Source organism: Platichthys flesus, chromosome 22 (assembly GCF_949316205.1).
Source record: "Platichthys flesus chromosome 22, fPlaFle2.1, whole genome shotgun sequence".
NCBI classification, from domain to species: Eukaryota; Metazoa; Chordata; class Actinopteri; order Pleuronectiformes; family Pleuronectidae; genus Platichthys; species Platichthys flesus.
The window spans coordinates 7,112,258-7,133,417 of NC_084966.1; the positions used below are offsets into that span (position 1 = coordinate 7,112,258).

Here is a 21,160-nt window from a genome sequence, read left to right on the forward strand (position 1 = left end):
GTTAATAATGCTACCTCCTCCTGCAGCTTATCCTGCTGATCTTATTTTTCTTATTTTCACCAGGTGAGATCTTATAAACCCGAACATTGTAGTATATCCAATTGGGTGAAGACCCCATGGTAGACTCAGTACAGTTGTCAACAGGGGGTCCCGGATGTCAGGGGGAGAAACAGGAAGAGGAGTAAAATAGAATAAACATAACAGCTAGTAACTGACAGCGTGTTCACCATGTGAACAGTCAAAGATCAGAGAAGAGGACAAAAGTTTGTCTATGACTGTCTGATCTTGGTTTCAGCCTAAAGTAGAAAAGCTTAGAGGCTGAAAACACTACTTCAGAATGAACCCAGGTCAAAACAACAACAAAATTCTATTAAATCAAAAAGTTAACTATTAACTCAAGCCAAGTATAGACATATACAACTTAAATACCTAACGCTGCAACAGAGAATTGCACTTCACTCCCATATTTCTGTCTTATTTACAGGGGGAAGTGATCGATATACACATTTTAAGATAGTCCAAACAGAACCTCATGCTAACAAGGAACAAGCTGGAGGCCGAGATCACTCAGACACGGGGGTTAGATGCTGTCCAGTCCGTCTCCCTGGGAGTTGGAGATCTGGAGATTTCTTAATTGGATGAAATTGGATTTGGAACCAATCACTGTCCGACAGCTACTCAGGCCAAGGCCATGGATCTGGAGACCCAGAGGTGGAGCCGCAGATTCCCACCTGTACACAGAGCAGCCGCTCACACAGAAACAAACAGGAACAAAGGCCTAAACCCTGGAGGCCATTTCCAGATCAACCCTGAGGCACAACAGGTCTCTATTAGCCCCCGTCACCTGTCCATACCATTATTGCAGGTCACATGACAAGTGAGCAAATAACGTAGCATAGGCACTTGAGTATAACATCAACAACAAAGACCGTGACCGACACAGAGTTAGCTCCATTAATGATGCATCGGAAACGTATGTGGCTCTGTGGGGATTTTAGAACATCACGGACCCAATGTCACCGAGTAAGAGATTCAAACAGAATTATCACGCATCTAAGATTATAAAAAATGTAAGAACATCTTCCTGGCACGCTCGTCCTCCACGTACCTAAGTACTGAGTACCTGAGTACTAGTGTCCCCTTCAGCCCTCAGTGTCCACATGAACCTGGTCTGCAGCAGCAGCAGGTTATCATGTGGATTGAAAATGCATTGGATTCCTAATTCTGTCCGCGTCCACGCAAGAAACAGAATAAGAAATGCTCTGCAGCTTAAACATTTGATTTGCAATGAAAATTTGCTCTTTTAGATTCTCTTATTCAGCCTTTATTTATAATATATATTCTTCCCTCTCTGTATTTCTCTCTTACACTAATATATGTCAATTTTTTCTCTTTTTATACTAATGTTTAACCTGTATTGAAGATTTTCTTTGTAATGCTTGGGTGTGGTTTTCCAAAGCCATTACTGGTTTCTACAACACCCCACGCAGTGTTTACCATTTAATTTACATGATTACCTGATTATATATATTTAATTCATACACATCTCCTCTTCTTTTTCTGCTCGCATACATCACACAGATCCGGGCTGACTTTCATCTGAGCCCTATTCTAGTCAGGGAATCACCATTCTGATCTCTGGAGTCAATATATCAATATGTACGTAAGCATATAATTTATAGGCATCTGTGTGCAGTGTTTATTTAGTGTGCCGTGTTGGCATCGTCTGTGGCTGCACATGGACACTGGCGCACGTTGTTAATTACTATTCCAACCGTGATGATTATGTCTAATTACAGATTGCAGTGCATCTCGTCCGGGGTCCGTTTCATCCGTCAGCAGCGAGCGCCTCCCGTCTGTGTCCCGCTGTTATTAGACTGTTAACCTGCGGGTCACCAGCAGGAGCTTTATTAACGGGACCCTGACGTGTTTATTGCCAGATCCAAATATATGTATTTTTGAGTAAACTGGGCTGAAGCACGAGCTGTGATGAAGAGGAGTTCATGTGAGCTGTGAAGCAGTCGGAGTATTAAAGGGCTAGAAAAGAAAGAACAGTGTGATAGATGTGCACGGAGGTCGGTCACACTGTGTCAGACAAGCTTTGATGTTGAATTTCACATGCTTAATGACTGTTATAGGCAGTTTGCCTGTCATAATGAAAAAACAGTAAAAGACAACACTGCATTATATTGTTTAGAGCAATACAGTACTTGAAAAATATTCATAATGAGAAATAAAGCTTTCCCATCAAATGCAAACCAGCAGGATCCAATATATTATATACAAAGTATTTCTCCGTTTCATATTCAGAGCTGATCTTTCCTACTTAATCCAATCATGTGATTTCTTTATTAGATATGGCTGAACTATGTCGAACTATAACTTAACGCTTATTGTATAAACATGTATAGATAAGTAGGAGGTGATTAGTTTGTGAAACATGAGGTGAACTCAAACATGTTCTTTTCTTTTCCCCGGAAAATAGAGACGTTTTAGTCGGAGCAGGTTTATTTTATTTGGGTTGTCACATGAATAACTAACGCTCAGGCAGCTCTGTAGTTGTTGTGTTTAAGATTTAAAATACTTGCAGTTTCCCCCGGCGCGTGCATCATTGTGACCGAGCAGCATGGGGCTCCTCGCACATGCAGGATACACATACATGATTCAAACACTGCGGATACATTACATCCATGTTTAAACACTGGCCGGCTCCACCCACTCTCACTCAATGCCTTTATATGGCTGCAGTAACAGCAGGGGTGTGTGTTTGTGTGTGTGTTTGATGGTTAAGGGCTGATAACCTTCTGAACTGTGTGTATGATCAATATGTCCGTGCTTTCAGAATGTGCTCGTACTCCTTCACAATTTACACACTCGGTTTTGTAATAGATAAAAAAAAAATGTCCCCATCGATCTACAGAGGGACAGAGAGTGGACCACTGACCAGGAGGTCGGTGGTTTGATCCCCGACTCATAACCAATGGGAAGGCAACCGCGGGGGTGATTGCATCATCGTTTCCTGCAACGCTGGCCCCGCAGTTCACACACCTCATCGCGGATGGAGCCCTGAATACTTTTTATGATTATCTCATTGTGTGATTTTATTGAACAGAGTTGCTATCAAAACAGTGAACTGTCTGTGTGAGCTGTCTGCAGCAAGGGGAGAACAATGGAGACCTGCACAAAGCCCCTTATCTGCATCAGGAGTACAATCAATGTTATTCTCACAGTGAAGGTTTTAACATTGTGTGAAATACTTTATCGGAGTAGAACAGAAACAATAGATGTGTTCATTAAATACATAGGCTTTACAGTGTTTTCAAAATATCTATTGCTTTTCGATCATTTCGCATTTTTGACAAAGATTGATTGACTCGCGTATTTAACAAAAGCAAGGTGTTCTTCTGAAATGCAGAAATGGTGGATGAACAATTGACTTTGATCGATGGTGGAGTCATTTCAGAATGATGGAGAAGCTGGCAGAAATATTCATTTCTGGAGTCACTGTGGAGGGAGAGATGACAGAAAACGGGGCAGGACAGGGATTCACCTCGTATTTTATAATGAGCACATTTGTATTTTGGACACACAAAAAAAAGAATGGACCAGCACGAACAGGAACACTGCAGGGCTTATGCTCAATTCTCAGTCGGTGATAAATACAGCTGAAAATGGCTGGAGTGTTGAAGATACCACGTGTAAGTCATTAGGCCGACTCGCCTGTGTAGTGTGGTGGCTGGACACTGGTGTTGTGGGCTGGTGGCGTCAGCGGTAGAAAGTGAATACATTCGGATGAAGAAAAGCCAAATTGATAAATGGAACGTCTGTCAACGTAGTGAGAGCAATGCAAAGGCTAGGGAACCACATGGAAACCTGACAACCAGCAGATCGGCAGTTCGATTCCCAGTCTTCCACATCTGCAATTGAATAATAATCAAATCGACTCCTCTCCTGTTGCCAATAGAGGAGTTGGTCCGTCAGGTTTTTTTCTCTGGTGCTGTAAACTTTGAGATTCTCTCACCTCACTGTATTTCCATGAGTACGCAAACTTTGATGGCCATCTCCCAAAAAGTGCTGTGTCAGCATCTAGACTACAAAAATAAAGTCGTTAACGACCTGGTCCACTCCAGAGTTATTTTACTTAGACGAGTATTCTGATTGTAAACATTCCCATTGGAAAAAGCCAGGTGTCAGCAGGTTTCTGGACAAGTGGAAAAGGGGTTTTAAAGACCCAAAACGTGTCAGAAGCAGTTATTAGTTCGTTTTGGGTTTGCTGCAGAAACATTACTGACAACACTGAGAATTGGAAGTTCGGAGATTTTGTGTGCGAATGAGAACAAAAGGGCACAGGAGCAGGACGGCATTATTAATATTAGAAAAAGTGACCCTACGCCTGAACCTCAGCTCCAATGATATCCAACAGGCGGCAGAGTGATGCAGAGGTTATTACTGTTGCATGGCAGCAATTTGCATGACTCATCTGTGTGGGTGTCCACTGGCAGCGTGAACACTTGCCTTGAGTTTAAATGTGAACTCGTCCTCATGCCCAACGCGAGTGGTCCTCTCCTGATCCTGCAGACATTAGGCTTTGAAAACTGAGTGTTCGAATTGAAGATTAGAATCTAATCTAAATGGGGCGGCTGTGGCTGAGGGGGTCGAGCGGTCATCCTCCTCTGACTAGAAGGTCAGCGGTTCAATCCCAGTCCTCACCATCTGCATGCCAAAGTGTCCTTGGGCAAGAATGGGCAAAATGTGATGAATTGACAAGCTGCGGAAGTTTTAAGCAAACTTTCGGTGACAGACGTCACCAAGCTTGGTCTTTGTAGTCAATCCTATTGTTTTTAAGTCATTCTGCCTCCATTTAAGTCTCCGCCTTGTATTTTCCACTCCTCTCTGCCTAATTACAAGATCCCTTTGTGCAGATTTTAAAGCTTTTATTCAGCTTTTATCTCCACTTAGACATCACTGCCTTTGTACGCTTAATGGCAGTTTTAACCTCCGTGCCAACCAGTATGAATCAGTGGATTTTGACGTGAAGGCGCTACACAGTAATTATAATAAAAAAAAGTTTCTTATTAGAGGGTTCTCTTTGAAAGCAGAGCCCGTTTGGTGCAGTCAAAATATTTCTTCATAATTACATGAAGACAAATTGGCTGTTTTATGACTTTTGGGAGTTTTAAGAGGAAGCAGTGATTTATCTCAGGTTACATATCTAATATGTTATTCTTTATTAGTCATTAGCATACATTTACCTCAGTCTCAACCTGTGATCTGTACCTGGATGTGTTACTGAGCTCAGGAGGAACACATGCAATGTTTGGTATGAATGTCGGGGGACTGGACTGTGATTGGATCTGCCAGACCGCTTCATAACCTGATTGGACCTCAGTCAGCTAATAGGGTAGCCAATCAGAGGCAGGGTAGGGGCAGCAGTTATATTAAATAAGCATTTCAAGTTTAAAAAAAAGGTGAAATTACTACAGAAAGTGACAGTTGATACTTTCACAAACACATCACAGCTAATGACTTGTATTTGTTAACCTACTTGGCAATAAACCCTCGATTCCGATTGTATATTGTTGTGGAAATTGTAATTTTGGCAAGTTTTTTAAAGATGCTAGGATCTGTTTTAAATTGGCATTAGGGAACTCAAACCTGTCCATTGCTCTGCAGTGTTATAGAAGTTGTTTAAACCTTTGGTGCGTCACTCACACGCTCCCAAAATGCTCGGCGGTATATCGAAGAAGATGTCGAAGGTGGGAAATTGGAGTTCTTTAATACTTAAAGGAAGCACGGCCATTCCTCCTGCTCTCCATCCCCTTGCCTCCCGCAGCATTTGTTTCTTCAGTTAATCCACCCAGTGAATGTTATCAGAGGCAGCCAGTCTCTCCCTGTTAAAATGAGTTTGAATATCAACTGAATGACTCTGTTGACTCAGCATCTTGTTAAAAACTAACCGTACATTGAATTTCAACCACAGTGCAGATTGGACGGGGGCTGTGCATTAATTGCCAGTATATGCGCCGTGCTTTGAAGTTCCGGCCATGAAAGCGCATACGAATAGATTTGATTAGCGTGATGTGTTAGAAAGAGTTGAGCATTTCATCTCAGCCATTGCCTGATAATATAATAATCATGTATATTCATATAGGCAGGTTCCTCCTCAATATGAAGCTTGGAGTGTTATATGCAATATGCAAACATATGCAATTGCCAACACTTCATACTATTAAACTGATGAGGGCCTGTGAGTCATGAATAAGCTGCTTGATTAATATAAATACATTCAAATTAAAGCAGATTCACAATTAGTTTTTTTTTTTTATATTCACCACTTAACTGCTCCCAGCAAAACAACACAACTGTAAATACTGTTAAACGAGCAACAGAACAAACAACACAGACGGTGACTGAGGCAAACAAATTGGCAAAGTATCAGTAAACGCCTGAAGTGGAAGAGCACGTTCATAACTGCTCCTGGGCCAGGATTGTGTTTGATTAAACAACTCGTTGATTCGGGGAAGACAGAGAAAACGTATAATAAAATGATTTAGCGCTAACAATCAATTAATAAAATGTGACGTTGGGTTATGGATGGTTATGTATGAGACCTTTCAGATCGTGCGAGAGAAAGTCTCCAGAGGCCAAACTAAACCTGGAGTCTGAACATCCACAGAAAAACCTGATGTCTGCGGCGTCTTTGAAATCAAGGCTAAACTCCCTTCCATTCCCAATGCCCTTTGGTAAATCAGATAATTAATTCCCTACGCTGAACAGGAACCATCACTTTTCTAATTCCTTTTCAATTTCTTTCTTCTCTCCACCTTCTGCCATCTCTTACATTTTGCCTTGATGCCGTTTGATGGAATGAAATGTTCTGTACAAATGCAGCCGCCTTACCTTGAAGTGCCGAGACATAACGAATACAACATTGACCCATTGTGTCCAATCACTTGTCCATTTTATCCACGAGAGAGTTTGGCCCTGAACATCTGAGGTATTCATAGAGCATTTGATCTGGAAAAAAATCCAGCCACTCAAGACAGACAGTAAATAAGCACCGTCACCAGTGTCGGCCAAAGCCCCTGTCAAAATATTAAACATATTTTGAAGCACAGCAGTCGTGATGAGCAGAGAGGACCGTGAAACACTCAGGATTCCAAACTGGATTCAGACCAGTGACCTTGCGCAGTCGGGTTTTCTCCTCATACATTTGTTGAGCAGCAATTACAGAGGCAAACTCAATTCGACTGCCTACAAATCAGCTCACAGGCTTCACTCCATTCTTTTTAGCCGTGATCAGACGATCAAACCGAACTGTAACCTCAGATTAATGTCTTCAACTGCCGGTATATCTAAGAAGTCTCAAGAAGTCGTTCCAACTTTGGTCCGTCCATTTGCTTTGAAATCGTAATGCGGGAAAAACATGGACGCCTTAAACCTGTGTTGTATTTATAATATTTGCCTAATAGCAAAATTAAAAGAATATGCATGTTTATAGTGGATAAAATGTTTGGTGTTGTGTGCTTGTGAGAGATGGACATACAGTTTGCAAGGGACAAAACTGAAAGTATATGACAAGTTTTGAAACCAAAAAACTATATATACCTCCAAATATTGTATAACAAGAGGTAATTTTGAAGTGAGAATGAAAATGTCCTTATTCTATCCTCCTCTCCTGTCTCTCCTTCTCCCAGGGTCATCGGTCAACCAATCAGCTGACCTGTTCTCCAACGCAACGTGCAATGTGTCCACCAATGACTCGTCGTCCTGTTCTCCAGTGCACGATGGACTGGGCACAGGAAGTCCATACAAGGCTCTGGAGATGTTCTTCATCGCCTTGGTGACGGGATCCCTGAGCTTCGTGACCGTCACTGGAAACATTCTGGTCATGCTGTCCATCAAAGTGAACCGCCACCTGCAAACTGTCAATAACTACTTCTTGTTTTCGTTAGCCTGTGCTGACCTGATCATCGGCGCGTTCAGCATGAACTTGTACACGGTCTACATCATCGTCGGCTACTGGCCACTTGGGCCCGTGGTCTGCGACCTGTGGCTAGCTCTAGACTACGTGGTGTCAAACGCCTCGGTGATGAATTTGTTGATCATCAGCTTCGATCGCTACTTCTGCGTGACTAAGCCCCTCACGTACCCGGCGAGAAGGACCACTAAGATGGCGGGGTTGATGATCGCAGCGGCGTGGATTCTGTCCTTCATCTTGTGGGCTCCCGCCATCTTGTTCTGGCAGTTTATCGCTGGACAACGGACGGTGCCCCCTGGAGAGTGTTACATTCAGGTACAGTGCATCACACTCGGAAATACTCAAACAAACAATCATGTCACAGTCATGAATCCTAGAGATCATGTGTTTCCATACTTCTGATGAAGCTTGGGACCCATTTCTGCATTGACATGACTCGGTGACTGAGGCATTTCTCTACTTCCTCTGTTTCTACAGTTCCTCTCAAACCCGGCAGTGACGTTTGGGACCGCGATAGCCGCGTTCTACCTTCCCGTCATCATCATGACTGTCCTGTACATCCACATCTCCCTGGCCTCCAGGAGCAGGGTCTCCAAACACAAACCAGAGAAGAAGGAGAAGAAGGGAATAAAGTAAGAGCTTCGAAGGGATTGAATCTTGTCACCAGTGACCAAAACATTCGGAAAATATGGCAGATAGCATATGGAATCACATTTTCCTTATGTAGCTACTTATGTTTTATTCCGTCTAAGGAAGTAAAAGTTGTTTTCTCCAGAGAATTCTAACACCGACTATGGATACAAGGGGATCTGATAATGACTTGTTGCTTTTGAGGAGAGAAATTATATAAAATGTCCATTTAAACTGCTCCTACATAATATTATAATGATCTACACAGTTAACCAAAGTATCAGCTTCTTTTATATTTTAAGGAATGCAAGGACTGAATGTGCTGAACACAGGGAGATTGATATGTGAGCAGTAAAAAACTGAAAAAAAGAATATAAATTTATATATTTACTCCAGCTCAAAAAGGTGCTAGCAATGTGCAGGCCGGACTAGAAAGTGCTGGCAAACCAAAATATACCTGAGTCCATTCTCCGGAGATTCAGTTCTATAGGTGCAGATTGTTGAAGGACAGAGTGACTGACTGAGAGTGTGTGTGTGTGTTATATTTATATGTATTGCTTCTGCACATATGTGTAGTTGCACGTGATTGCTTTCATGTTTGACTGTTTTGTATGCTACAGTTTATATCTATGTAAAGAGAATCATCCAGTCTATCATCATTAATTAAATATACTGTTTCCTGCACAATGAATTTCCATAATACGTGCAGATAAAATATTCATAAATTACATAATGTTCATACTTATGTGTGCATCATACTAGAACATAGGACGTGTCTTTGGCACGTGCAAAGAATTCCATAGCATCTAGGCGATTTGAGCAAACAAAAAAATCTGTTCTTTGCTCAGTGTCATGATTTTTTTTTTCCAGGGCTCCCAGTTTGATGAAGAGTCACCTGTTGAAGCAGAACAACAACAACGAGACCAGTCCTCAGGCCAGTCCCCGCTCCACTCCCAAACTCAGCCTGGAATCCACCACCACCGCGGTGGAGGCCGTGAAGAACGGCCGGGTGGAGGAGCCGCAGGCTGCCCAGCCGCACCCAGCAGCACAGCCCAGTCCAGGCCTCACACAGGTGCTGACTCACAACATCCCTGCCTCGGTTTGTTCTTCAGTGGGAACACAGCAGTATTTACAGTGTTTGAGCTTTGGCTAATCAATCAATATATGTATTGATCCATCCAGGAGGAAAAAGAGAGCTCCAATGATTCGTCCACAGCTTTCATCCCCCCGACAGAACCGAAAGACAACGCCCACATGAAAGTGATATCTGAGGTCGGTGCAGCTAATGTCCCTTTAATTAGCTCATCTATATTTCGATCTGCCCATAGTCTGTCATCCTGGTACCTCTGATCCACATTTTGTGTTATATATTGTGTTAACTGTGCTGAATTAGATTTTACTACTGGTTCATACAAGTATTAACAACAAAGAGTGTACTTTCACCTCTGACAGTCCTAGCTTCAGCTATGGGGGAAACATGTTTTTGTTAACAGTAATGAACTGAAGATTAAATATTGACAAAAAAAATAACCCCATGTGCTGCAGTCCTCTCTCTCTAATAAAGGAATATAGATTTTAGTTGAGGTGCACATGTTGTTCAAAGTTTAAATCCATGAGTCATGGTCACAAAACATTATTCTCCTCACAGGCTGCAACAAATCCCAGCCCGGTTGCCACGACAACAACCAATCTTTCCACGGCCAAAACTAGCATAGGCTCGCGGTGGTCGAAGATAAAGATCGTGACCAAGCAGGCCGGGGACGAGTGCATCACGGCCATCGAGATCGTTCCGCCTGTAGAGGGCGCCGAGAGGCACTCAATCCCGATCAGCCGGCCTCGCACCGTGGCGAGAAAGTTTGCCAGCATCGCCCGGAGCCAAGTGAAGAGGAAAAGACAGATGGCCGCCAGAGAGAAGAAAGTATGTTTGTGACAGACTCGCTAATGTACTTTTATTGTTTGTATTGCTGTGGCTTTAATTCACGAGTTAAATTGAAACGATCCCTAAAAATAGAACTCGTGTTCCTCTAAAGTCTGACGAGCGGATGATGGACGTGGCCTGCAGCGGTACTCAGGTTCCATCTTTACTGATCAGACAGACAGAGCAGAGTGATGTCATTCATCATTAGAACAGGGACAGCTGAGAGGAGCGTCCCTGCATGGCAGCATCTGCTGCCGCCGTACAGGTGGGACCCGGTCCACCCGACTGTGGATCGCGCGAGGAAGCAGCTGGTTCCTGAGACGAGTTGCAGTCATTCCACTTAATTACTGCTCGGATTGACAAACATTCCGCTGAGACTTTAAAACAACAGCATGCATCCTCAACCACTCTTTCCCCCCCTTTGTTTTAGACGTTCATGAAATTTCCTTCTGGCTCACTGGCCATGTTTTGAAAGTCTCCACGGGTCGCATTCAAATCCTCAGCAGCGAGAGAGGATATTTGTATTTTTGGGGGATTTTACTAAATCAAAAATCTTAATCATTATCCCGGACAAGTCTTGGAACCGACTCCATGCATTCATTAAAACCTGTCCCGTTTCATGAGAATTCAGCCGTCTTCATTTTAAATACAGCGTCCCACCAATAACAATTAATGAGCATTCACTTAGTGTTTCTGCAAAAGTCAGGCACTTAATCTTAAGTGCCCGACTCGCGCTGTGAGAGTCACTTGGCATATTTAACTTTGTCTTGAATAAATTGAGGTGCTCTACTTCAAAAAAGAGTCAACTTGTTGAGCGGCTGCTGCAGGGAGACTTTTTCTAAATGTTATGAATATGTACGACAGAAATCTGCAGAGCCAGACAGCGAGAGTGCATCCAGACAGAAGAGATGAATGTGACCACGCAGCCTCCACCTCGCCCTCACCAGCACCTCACTGGTTTATTGATGATGCCTCCGCAGAATAAGCTCTATTATTGTATATATATATTTTTTTCATATCCTCCACCATTTACTTTGGTTTCAATCTATGTTTACAAAATACTCCATAAGTACCTTGCATATTTGAACAGTGCCACACAATAGTATCTGCTGATTCCAAACCATACCGAGCAGGGGAGTATTTCTACTCTCCACGTGCACAGAACAGTATCTGAGAGCAGAAAGGCATACTCGCTGGTAGCCAACCATTTCTGTTCCACATGCACGTACGCGAGCACAAGCCTGTTCCTTCCCTACACGCTCCAAACTGCTCAACAACACCCAACGCTCCAGCGCTCGGCAAGTTGAATTATGCGACTTTGGGGACAGGGAGAGTGGCTGATGCTCCCCTCCTCTGATTGGTCACTTTAAACACGCCCGTTTCCCACCTCTCTCTGTTCGTCAAATGGTATTGCTTCTATTTACACTAGCACATTTTTCGAGTTACAATAACTTCAAAGTGTATCACGTATTGAACCTGAAGGAAACATCTCTTCAGGTGTTTGCAGAGAGACAGTGGACCACACGGGGCTGTGCTCCACTGTGTTCTGTGCGTCTTCACCAGCGGAGAAGAAACTGATCAATGACAAGAAAGAGAATGAGCAACATCAGCTTCAAAGATGATAATCACATCGTTAACCATTCCCTTTGTAGCTGGGAGAGGAGATTATTCTACAAGGTGGAGAGAAGCAGTGTGTTAAGTGAATATAATAATAATAATGTACTGTAAGATATAAGGCACAGTGCTCACTCATTGATTAACTACCGCCAACAAGTTTATTCTGGGGTTATCCTCAAATAGATTCATACCCCTGCAGTGAAATTAAGTCTTTGCTCTCTGCTCCTCATACTCTCTCCTTCTCTAAAGGTGACCAAGACTATCTTTGCCATCCTGCTGGCCTTCATCATCACATGGACGCCATACAACGTGATGGTGCTGATCTCCACCTTCTGCCAGTCCTGCGTCCCCGACACCGTGTGGGCGATCGGCTACTGGCTCTGTTACGTCAACTCCACGATCAACCCGGCTTGTTACGCACTGTGCAACGCCACATTCAAGAAGACTTTCAAGAACCTGCTGCTGTGCCAGTATAAAAACATAGGTACAAGATGAGATGGAGGGAGAAGACTGAGGGTGGGATGGCTGAGGGGAAGAACGGGGGGGAAAGAGGAAGGACTGCTGACAGGTGAGTGAAAGAGAGCTGAGGAGAGAAATGGAGTTTAGCAGAAGGTTCCTTCCACAGAAAGCACACATCAGTTTGCCGGGGATGAGCAGCCATAGTCTATCATGCAAATGAATGCAAGTGATCCCAGTTGGCTCCTATGGACTCAGAGTGTAACATGAGTGCAGACCAGGGATTGTATAAGCTGCTCAGCTTCCACTAAGTTGGAACAAATCACACACTGGGCAGAAACATAGTTTCACAGACACAGGGAAAATAATTGCAGCGGGCGAATAGAGGTTTATGGGAGCAGAGGGATGAGAAAATGGAGGAAAAACAAACAGATGGGTGGAGGGATGGATATATACATGGCAACATGGAAGTGGTCTTTCTGGATAGCTTGGACGTACTTACAATTTATAGAGGGGACTGTGTAAAAGGTCACAAATAGCTCAAATCAGATTGAATTAATAGCAATAAACAAATATGAATGGTGGAGGTCAGCAGCAAATTTTGTAGGAAGAATAGAAATGTAGACGATATGGATGGATGGATAAACTCTGCGATAATGGAGGACATAGACAATGGATTGGTGGCACTACTCACTGAATAGGGACATCTGCAGGGGATGTGAAACCAGGATTTATTCCACATATTAACTGCCAGTAGAATGAGACTGTGCACCAGGCGTTCCTGCACCTGCACGGAACTCATCGGCATCGAACAAATTCCAGCTGTTTCCAGCTGTGTTCGGGCACAGCTTGGCCACCAATTAAAACCTGCGTGTCTCCGCTGTCAGAACAGCAGCGCCGCGGCCACAGACATAATCACAGCTACAGTCTGTCACAGTCAAGCAATCAGTGCGGAGACGCGTGTTAACAAGCTTCTGCCGGTTAGCTGCACGGACTCAGACTGGACCCGGCACAGCACAGGCTGCTCGTTCTCACACTGTGGTCACAGCAACTTGTTCTACACACTGCACAGTATCATATGCTAATGTCCCCATAATGTGGGAGCTCAGTATCAACAGTAATGAATATTATTGGGCCTGGAGGGGAAGAAGAAAAATCGAAGGTAGATGATGGGTGTAAACTAATGCATGGGAGCTTAATAACTGGTGAAGAATGATGCTGCAGTTTTCACCAGTTTATTTTATTTCACACCACAGCTCAGTGAACTTGTTTGATACAGAGCTACAAATATTAAATGTTACCCCAGAGATGGTAACAATTTATTAAATTGAATGTGTTGGTTTGCTTCGATTTTGTTTTTGGAGCTAAAGCAATGCTTTTTTTTCTCCATTCATAACAATTTCCATTTCACAGCTTTCAGTTCAAAAATTGTGAAAAGCTGATTATTGTGTACATCAATTTTCCAGAGATTCCAAAGAGAAAACATCGGGATGGCATGAAATTACAGGCGGGAGGATGGGAGAAAGAGAAGAGGAGGAAAGAAGTCAGGAAAATTACGAGCTCGTGGGAGAAAAGTAGGACACGGAATAGATTCAGAGGAATTCGTCATTTAGTCCTGCTCGCTATTCTTAATGATCTAGAGGGAGACGAGTTATCAGGATATTATAAACTGTTCTATTGGCTTAATGATGCTGCCGTCTGATATTTCAGTTCACATAATGAACGATCTGTGTTTTGTCTTGTTCTCACATCGTCCGTTATTCGTATAAACGATGAGGGCACGTCAGGTTTTGGCGCGGAGCTTAGGATTTTTAAGGACACTGGCGTTATTTGCGCTCAACGCAGATTTGTAAAAAAAAAAAGAAAAGGCCCATCCGAAAAAGTCAGCCAAAGTGCTGAGAAGTCTCCCATGACTCAGCAGGACTCGGGTCGGGGTGCTGCGTATAATGGGACTGGTGTCGGCTTAGCGTGGCTCAGCAGCTCGTCAGGGAAGAAGTCGAGCACCTACAGCTCAGACTGATGAGAGAAACGGTGCAAGGAGGAAAATGATGACATTCCGCTCATGCATGCTGGGACAGAAGAGAAGCTAAGGAAACATGGGAGATAATCAGCCGATCAGGTGGCAGTGGTGCAACGTATAAAGTTCACCATCTTCTAATGGCTACTTCTCCGACTTATCAAGAGTGACAGTGAGTTCAGTGAATCCAGCAGAAGCTTTGTGATGTGATAGAACACAAGTGTGTGCTGCCGACAAATCTGCGGAGATGATGTGATGCAGAACCTCACAGCAAACATAATGTGGCCCGTCTGGCCGGAGCTTCACTTCAAACTCCGCTTCTTGTGTTTGTTAATGATGAGGAGCGCTGCTGCTGCCGTCGCTTTGCATTTGGTCCTAAGACACGAGCAGAGGAAAGTTTTCAAAGTCTTGTGTAACGCAAAGGGAGGAGCGACCCAGTATCACTGGTGTTCCCAGTTAAGAGAGGATGTTTTTGGGCCCTGTTTAAGATTGTGCTGCTCTGAAAAATAAACGTACCATTACATCAAGCAGCTGTCACCTCACATATTCACACAAAGTTGCGTTCAGTTCGCTTCACCCTCGACCTCAAGATGTTTAAAGGGGAATTTGAGGATCTAACTTAGTCTCAGCGATTGTGACAGTCCATGAAAAGTTATTTTTGTCACCAATAAATTGCTGTAATTGCAGCAGCTCTCTCTCTCTCTCTCTCTCTCGCTCCTCTGCTTGTTGCCTCTCTCCATCTCATCTTTTGCTCTCCGTCCGTACACTCAGGCTCTAATAAGTGTGGGGGGGGGCTCCATCGGTCAAATGATTCATTGTCCACATGCGAGACGTAATGTCTCTTAGCAAAGAGCCAGAAGAATAATTTTTGCATTTTATTGGTGGACTGTCGCGGTCGCCCCTGTAAGATTACCTTGAGCCACCTGCAACCTGTTGTTACCCCCCCCCTCCCCCCCATCTCTCTTTATCACTCTGCTCCCCACAGGGTCAAAGCAGCAGGATGGAGGAATCATTACACATTTCAGCAACTCTTTACACCTCAGTGTGTTTAGTGTCGGCAGCTTTTCCTAAACTGAGTGATAACGGCTCATAGTGGTCTTCAATGTTTTGCTGTCGCTGTTTTAAAGAGGGCGAAATGGATCAGAGACGTTTTTACTGGAGTTCACACACAGACGCTGAGTGGACAGGACTCTAGAGCAGTGATGCCTGGTAGGAGGAGCTATTTTGGGACGCTCAGGTTCCATAAGTGGGTCTGCAAGTAGTCAGTGGGAGGTGACTCACAGCTCTCTGCATGGGCATGAAAGTCAATATGCTCTTGTGAATAAATACAAAAGTTACAAAAAGTACAAACGTGTGTGCATAAAACTACCACATCTAGTTTGAAGTTCAGCCAGAAACACACAATCGTAGCTTTAAATTCTGTGACAAGCGATGATCTGCAGCTTAAATCTGATTATTTGGGGAAATCTGGAGGAAGTCCGCAACGATTTGTTCACAAATTTGAAAGTGAAACATTTTTTAAAACAGGCTGGTCTGAGGATAGTTTATAATTCAATGTTTTCTGTCGGCCGTGTCTGAAGGACAGAGAGAAGGCAAACAATTAAAAATGGAGATCATATAAAAAATGGAATAATGACTAGGAAAAACTCCGCTTTAGAACTCCATTATTCTAAAACTTTTGAATTACTTCAGACAGAGTAAAGTGAAGACCAGAACTAGCAGAGTCCCTCTCCACTGCAGCCTGACAGCAGACACTTCCCCGGCTGTAATGACCAGTGTTGCTGGCGGATTCTATCGGCTGTCAGCAGCTCGCTAATTAAAATGAACTTCACATGTTGGTTGAATCCACAGTCTGACTGAATTCGTTTTAAAATGAGGAGACTGCAGCATCAGGCCAGTAGTTTTCTTGAAAATAACCCAGTTGGCTGCTTATGATGTAAAGATAATAGATTTGCAGTTTGTTTTTACTTTTGAATGAAGAGAATATCAAGTATGCTAGACAACTGTAAATTGACTGCACCTCTGTACATATACTTACAACACAAGAATAACTAAAGATATAACAACAGAGAAAGGGTAATGAAAATAAAAACAGGCACACAACAAATCCTTAGGAGAAGCAAAACCAACAACACAAAACCAACAACACAAACTCAGAGGACCAACTGAAGGTGTTGATCCTCTGACAGCAAACCAACTGAACAAGGAAGCTCAACCTCCTTATGAAGCCTCCAGCCTCCAGGTGATTGCCACCAGCTGAGGGAGATCCCATGTGCAACCTGTTGCTCCAGATGAGCCGGGGAACCCGCGGCCTGGATCCCCATGTGATCTCTATGGTCATAACATAATCCTATCTTAAAACCTATTTCACCTATTGTACAAACCTAATTTGTACAATTTAGATGAAACAGGCTTGTGCAAACTTCCCTCGGATTATTTCATATTCACCTCCCGCTTGTAGATTCCTTTCACCTAAATCCTACACACTGAACCTTAAACCCTCAAACAGCTTAAAAAAGTCCTTGCAAAGACATTTGTACAAGTACACACAAGCAGGAATACACTTGCTGGTGTTAGAGCACACACACTTTACATTACACAAACAAGCCATTACCTGATAGACACAGTGCCTGACACCTGTTTCACTTACTGCTTCAAATCTAAAATCTGAATGGACCAGTCCTGAGTCTTATCTCAGTTTCAGAGTGTTCTTGTACTGAGCAGGTCATTTGGACTCTCACTCGTCCCTTATTACTCGGGTTCTCCACTTGTCTCAATAGATTACGTTGCTGCTTCCTCTTCAATATATTGAATCCCATCTGACTCAGTCACCTCTGATCAGCCATTCATCTCATCCTGTGCAACAACCAGACCCTAAATGGTTCCGACACATCTTCATCCACTCTATACCCTGGAGTCCTGACAGACAGATCGTACCACATCTCATTTTCTGTCATCTTCGGAGTCTTTCATTATCCTCCCGTCTCAGATTTCTCATCCGGTGCTTCCTCCGATACTTCATTACTCCCTCTCACTCATTTGTATGTTTGTCTGAAGTGATTTTCTTCTTACTGAAGAGCTCTCCGTCTTGTAGGTGCAGGAACAGGCAGAGGATCTGCTCTGCGTCCCGGAGGCCTGAGGTAAACCTTGATGGGTCTGTTCATAGCTGTCTCATTTCAGTTGAGTCTACGAAGGCGTTCCATGATAACCATTACGACAAGACAAGAAAGACAAGAACATGTTAGTGCCCATTCTTTTTTTAATACGTGAATCAGTAGCTACTTGGTTGAGATGAAGTCACCGGATTGCTAAATTAAAAAAACGTGTCTTCACTAAAGCGATGTGTCAGTAACGTTCCACCCATTGGAGCCTTGGTTTCTCAGGGATGATTGACGCATTCGCCGGCCGCATTTGAAGGAGTCTTCAGATGCAGCCTCAGAGTGACAGGGAAAAAACAGGGAAAGTAGAATTTAAAGCCAAGTTCTGATCAAGGGTTTGTCTCCAGGCAATAGCTGTGAGAAACAAACCTTGTGGTAATTTATCTGCTTATTACCTTGATGCCTGCTTGGCACCAATGGATTCTGCAAGTTCATAAACAATTCCTCCAGTCTGTTGAGAAAGTTTCTTGTTGTAGATCCACAGGCAAACCTGCCTCACGCCCAAACATAACGCTGCAGTAACCCGATGGCTTCATTAGAGGTGCGGTTGTGTGGACAGGATGTCCAATATGCTGACTCCACTGTTTCTTCTCGTTTTGTCTCAAGGGTCCTGAGCTTGTTTAACAGGGCCCTATTAAATCTAAAGACTGGGTATCCCTCTGTGGTGTAGCTCTCGATTTCTCAATCCTAAGTACACGCAGCAACTCCTAGATAAGGTAACTGTATAAGTGTCTTCCTTGATCTGTGTGGCATTCCACAGTGAACAAGGTGTTTCTCTACCAACACTTATTGAAGAGTCGGAGGACGGTTATGGGAATATTTCAAATCAAAATGTAAAGTTGAGCAACAACACCCCTGTGCTGTGTTTGGCACATCTTCGTCCTCATCAGCAGTTTTTCGTGCTGTGTCACAACTTGTTTTATTTCCTAAAAAACTCATCTAGAGTATGAGTATAATTTAGACATAACTTTGAGAATGACACAGAGGACGTGGAGGCAGAGGAGACGTTATGAAGTGGAAACAATTCCCTTTATTATCAGTTGTTCTCAGAGAGTCGGCACGGACTTTTGAAAAGCTTTCGGGTAATTTGCTTTGTTCCCTCCTCTTCACTATCTCCTCAATTAATCAATACTCCTCTTGCTCTCCTCCACCTCATGTCACTTTCTCTCTCTCTCTGGCTGTGTTTACATTTGTCTTGCAAAGCTTCTGCTATGACGACGATCGTCAAATTACTCCGGAACATTTCTGAGCGAAATACAACCAGTAATTTCAACAGCAGATTAAAAATCATCATTCTCTCCCTCTTGTTTTGAATGTTCACTAACATAGGCCATTTGCAGATAGTAAAGTCCCCATATAAAGAAGGTAACTGCAAGATTGAAGTAAACTCATTTCCTTAATCTCAGCTCTGCTCTCTCTGTTTTTGTCATGGGAATATTGTCTGGTACTTTGAACCGTTGGAGACGACTCTGGTGCCGGCTTTTCTAAACGCTCAGCCCACTTTTCACTGTGCATGTCAGGGATGTGGAACCTTTTTCCTATCAAGGGCCATCTCATTTCTTTATTGAACACATACATCACACTAGCCTCGGTAATGCGATGGCTGGGACTGCGTCTCTGTGCCGAGCTGTTTGCATTCACAGCAGCGTTTTGTCCCAAACAGAGATGCAGACTTTCTGTAAGTGGAATAATCCTCGGGACGCTTACGGAGCTCAAGCAGTGGGAGGCAGTCGTAGCGCTGAGCTCGTTGCAGCTTCGCAGCTCAGTGATTTCATGTTGTACGTTGCCAGGTCCATCGGCTGCTTCTGCATTTAGCAGCGTGTTCACTTCCCTTTCTTTAATTTTCATGTCCGGAAAACCTCTCGTCAAATGCCTGAAACAGTTTCTCACGCTCTCTCAACAGAAAATACAGTTTTACCCCTTTCCAGTTGCAACACGCATGGCTTAATATTTCTGTTCATGGAGTTTTGGTTTTGAAAAGCGCCACAGAAATGAAGGATTATTAACAGCATTATTGTTATTATTATATATTCCAGTAAGAACAACTGAGGCTCAATACTGACTTAATTCTTCTATCATCAGAGTTTTTTGTCCGTCCTCACTAAATTCGCACGTTTACTTGTTTTCCTGATGCTTATGCAGATTCTTCAGATCTGTACTGAAAGGCAGCTTTTTCTGCTTTTGTGTTTTCACAGTGAGAATAAATCCTATTCTATTTAGAACACAGCTTTAGAATTGGTGCATTTAAAAAAACAGAGGAGTGTTGACAGAGAAGGAAAGTGAGTGGATGTACTTCGTCTTTCAGGGACTTTACGAGGACAAATAGCTCAGAGAGACAGAAGGAGAGGGGGGGGGGGGGGGGGTCGCCGGTTGGTTAGCTCATATTCTTAATTGACATTTTGAATGGTTGACAGCGGAGTTTAAAGAAATTGGATGTGACCGCCTCACTGCTTCTTACTGACAGAAAGAGTGAGAGCTTCACCAGGCCAAGAATTCACGAGAACCTCCATCCATCCTATTAACTTTAATTATAAAACTTGGGTGGAACTGACGAAGGGGCCAAACATTTATCCTAGAAACTAGGATATTGATTGGTAAAACCATTACCAATCAATATCTTCTAAATCTACCACAAAGATAATGGAAACACTCATGTTCCAGGTGAAAAGAAGAGAGGTCTTCCTCGTGTTCAAGTAGTTTAAGTTCTGTTCAGGAAGGGACCAAGCTACAGTATCTCTGCCTCCATTTCTCACCAGCTCTCTTTCACCCAGTGCGGCACTGGTCTGTTCAGAAAAAGCTGAACTCTTTATCTCCTGTGGTTTGCCATTGTAACTCTCCTCAGTTTGGAGAGCATCCATTTGTCCCCGGGAGGAGGTTTGTGGTGGTGTGGTGGTGCCGGATCCGGCACAGAGTCTGACCCACAGGGAAGAGGAGGCGCTTTGAACCTGTGGCTGCACAATAAAGTCTAATAACTGTGATTGAGCTTTTTTCTCCCAGCGGAAACAGATCGGTGGACACATCCAACAAGCCCTCGCCAGCTCTATCGGTCTGTCATCACACGCCGCCACCAGGAGCTCATGGCTACAGATGGGACCGGATGTTAATGTTCTCTCAGTATTCATCGACTGCACTAAAAACCTTGAGGCAAACTCTGATCAACCAGTTTCGTGGTGTTATTGTGTGATTTTATTACGTTTGTGTAAAGAAAAACAGGAAAAACCGAAGCTGAGCAATGCTACGATTTTGCAAATGTGTGTATGTCAAAGAAAGTTAATTTGGAAAATGTTGAAACTCAAACTCAACCCTACCCCTGGCTGAGAGTCCATGGTCCATTTATAAAATACCACATACACTCAGTGAACACTTATTGGGAACACCACATA

General features: G+C 43.4%; 1 protein-coding gene across 1 annotated transcript in view; it reads left to right on the forward strand.

The window, feature by feature from the left end:
- The window catches only part of chrm4a (cholinergic receptor, muscarinic 4a), a 32,651-nt gene extending 12,567 nt beyond the window's left edge, over positions 1 to 20,084 (forward strand). The window contains exons 2-7 of the mRNA XM_062381096.1: positions 7,698 to 8,296; positions 8,459 to 8,613; positions 9,482 to 9,683; positions 9,794 to 9,883; positions 10,260 to 10,529; positions 12,396 to 20,084. Coding sequence (XP_062237080.1) covers positions 7,698 to 8,296; positions 8,459 to 8,613; positions 9,482 to 9,683; positions 9,794 to 9,883; positions 10,260 to 10,529; positions 12,396 to 12,641 — 1,562 coding nt within the window. The 3' untranslated portion in view covers positions 12,642 to 20,084. The remainder of the gene's footprint in view (positions 1 to 7,697; positions 8,297 to 8,458; positions 8,614 to 9,481; positions 9,684 to 9,793; positions 9,884 to 10,259; positions 10,530 to 12,395) is intronic.
- The last annotated feature ends 1,076 nt before the right edge of the window (positions 20,085 to 21,160 follow it).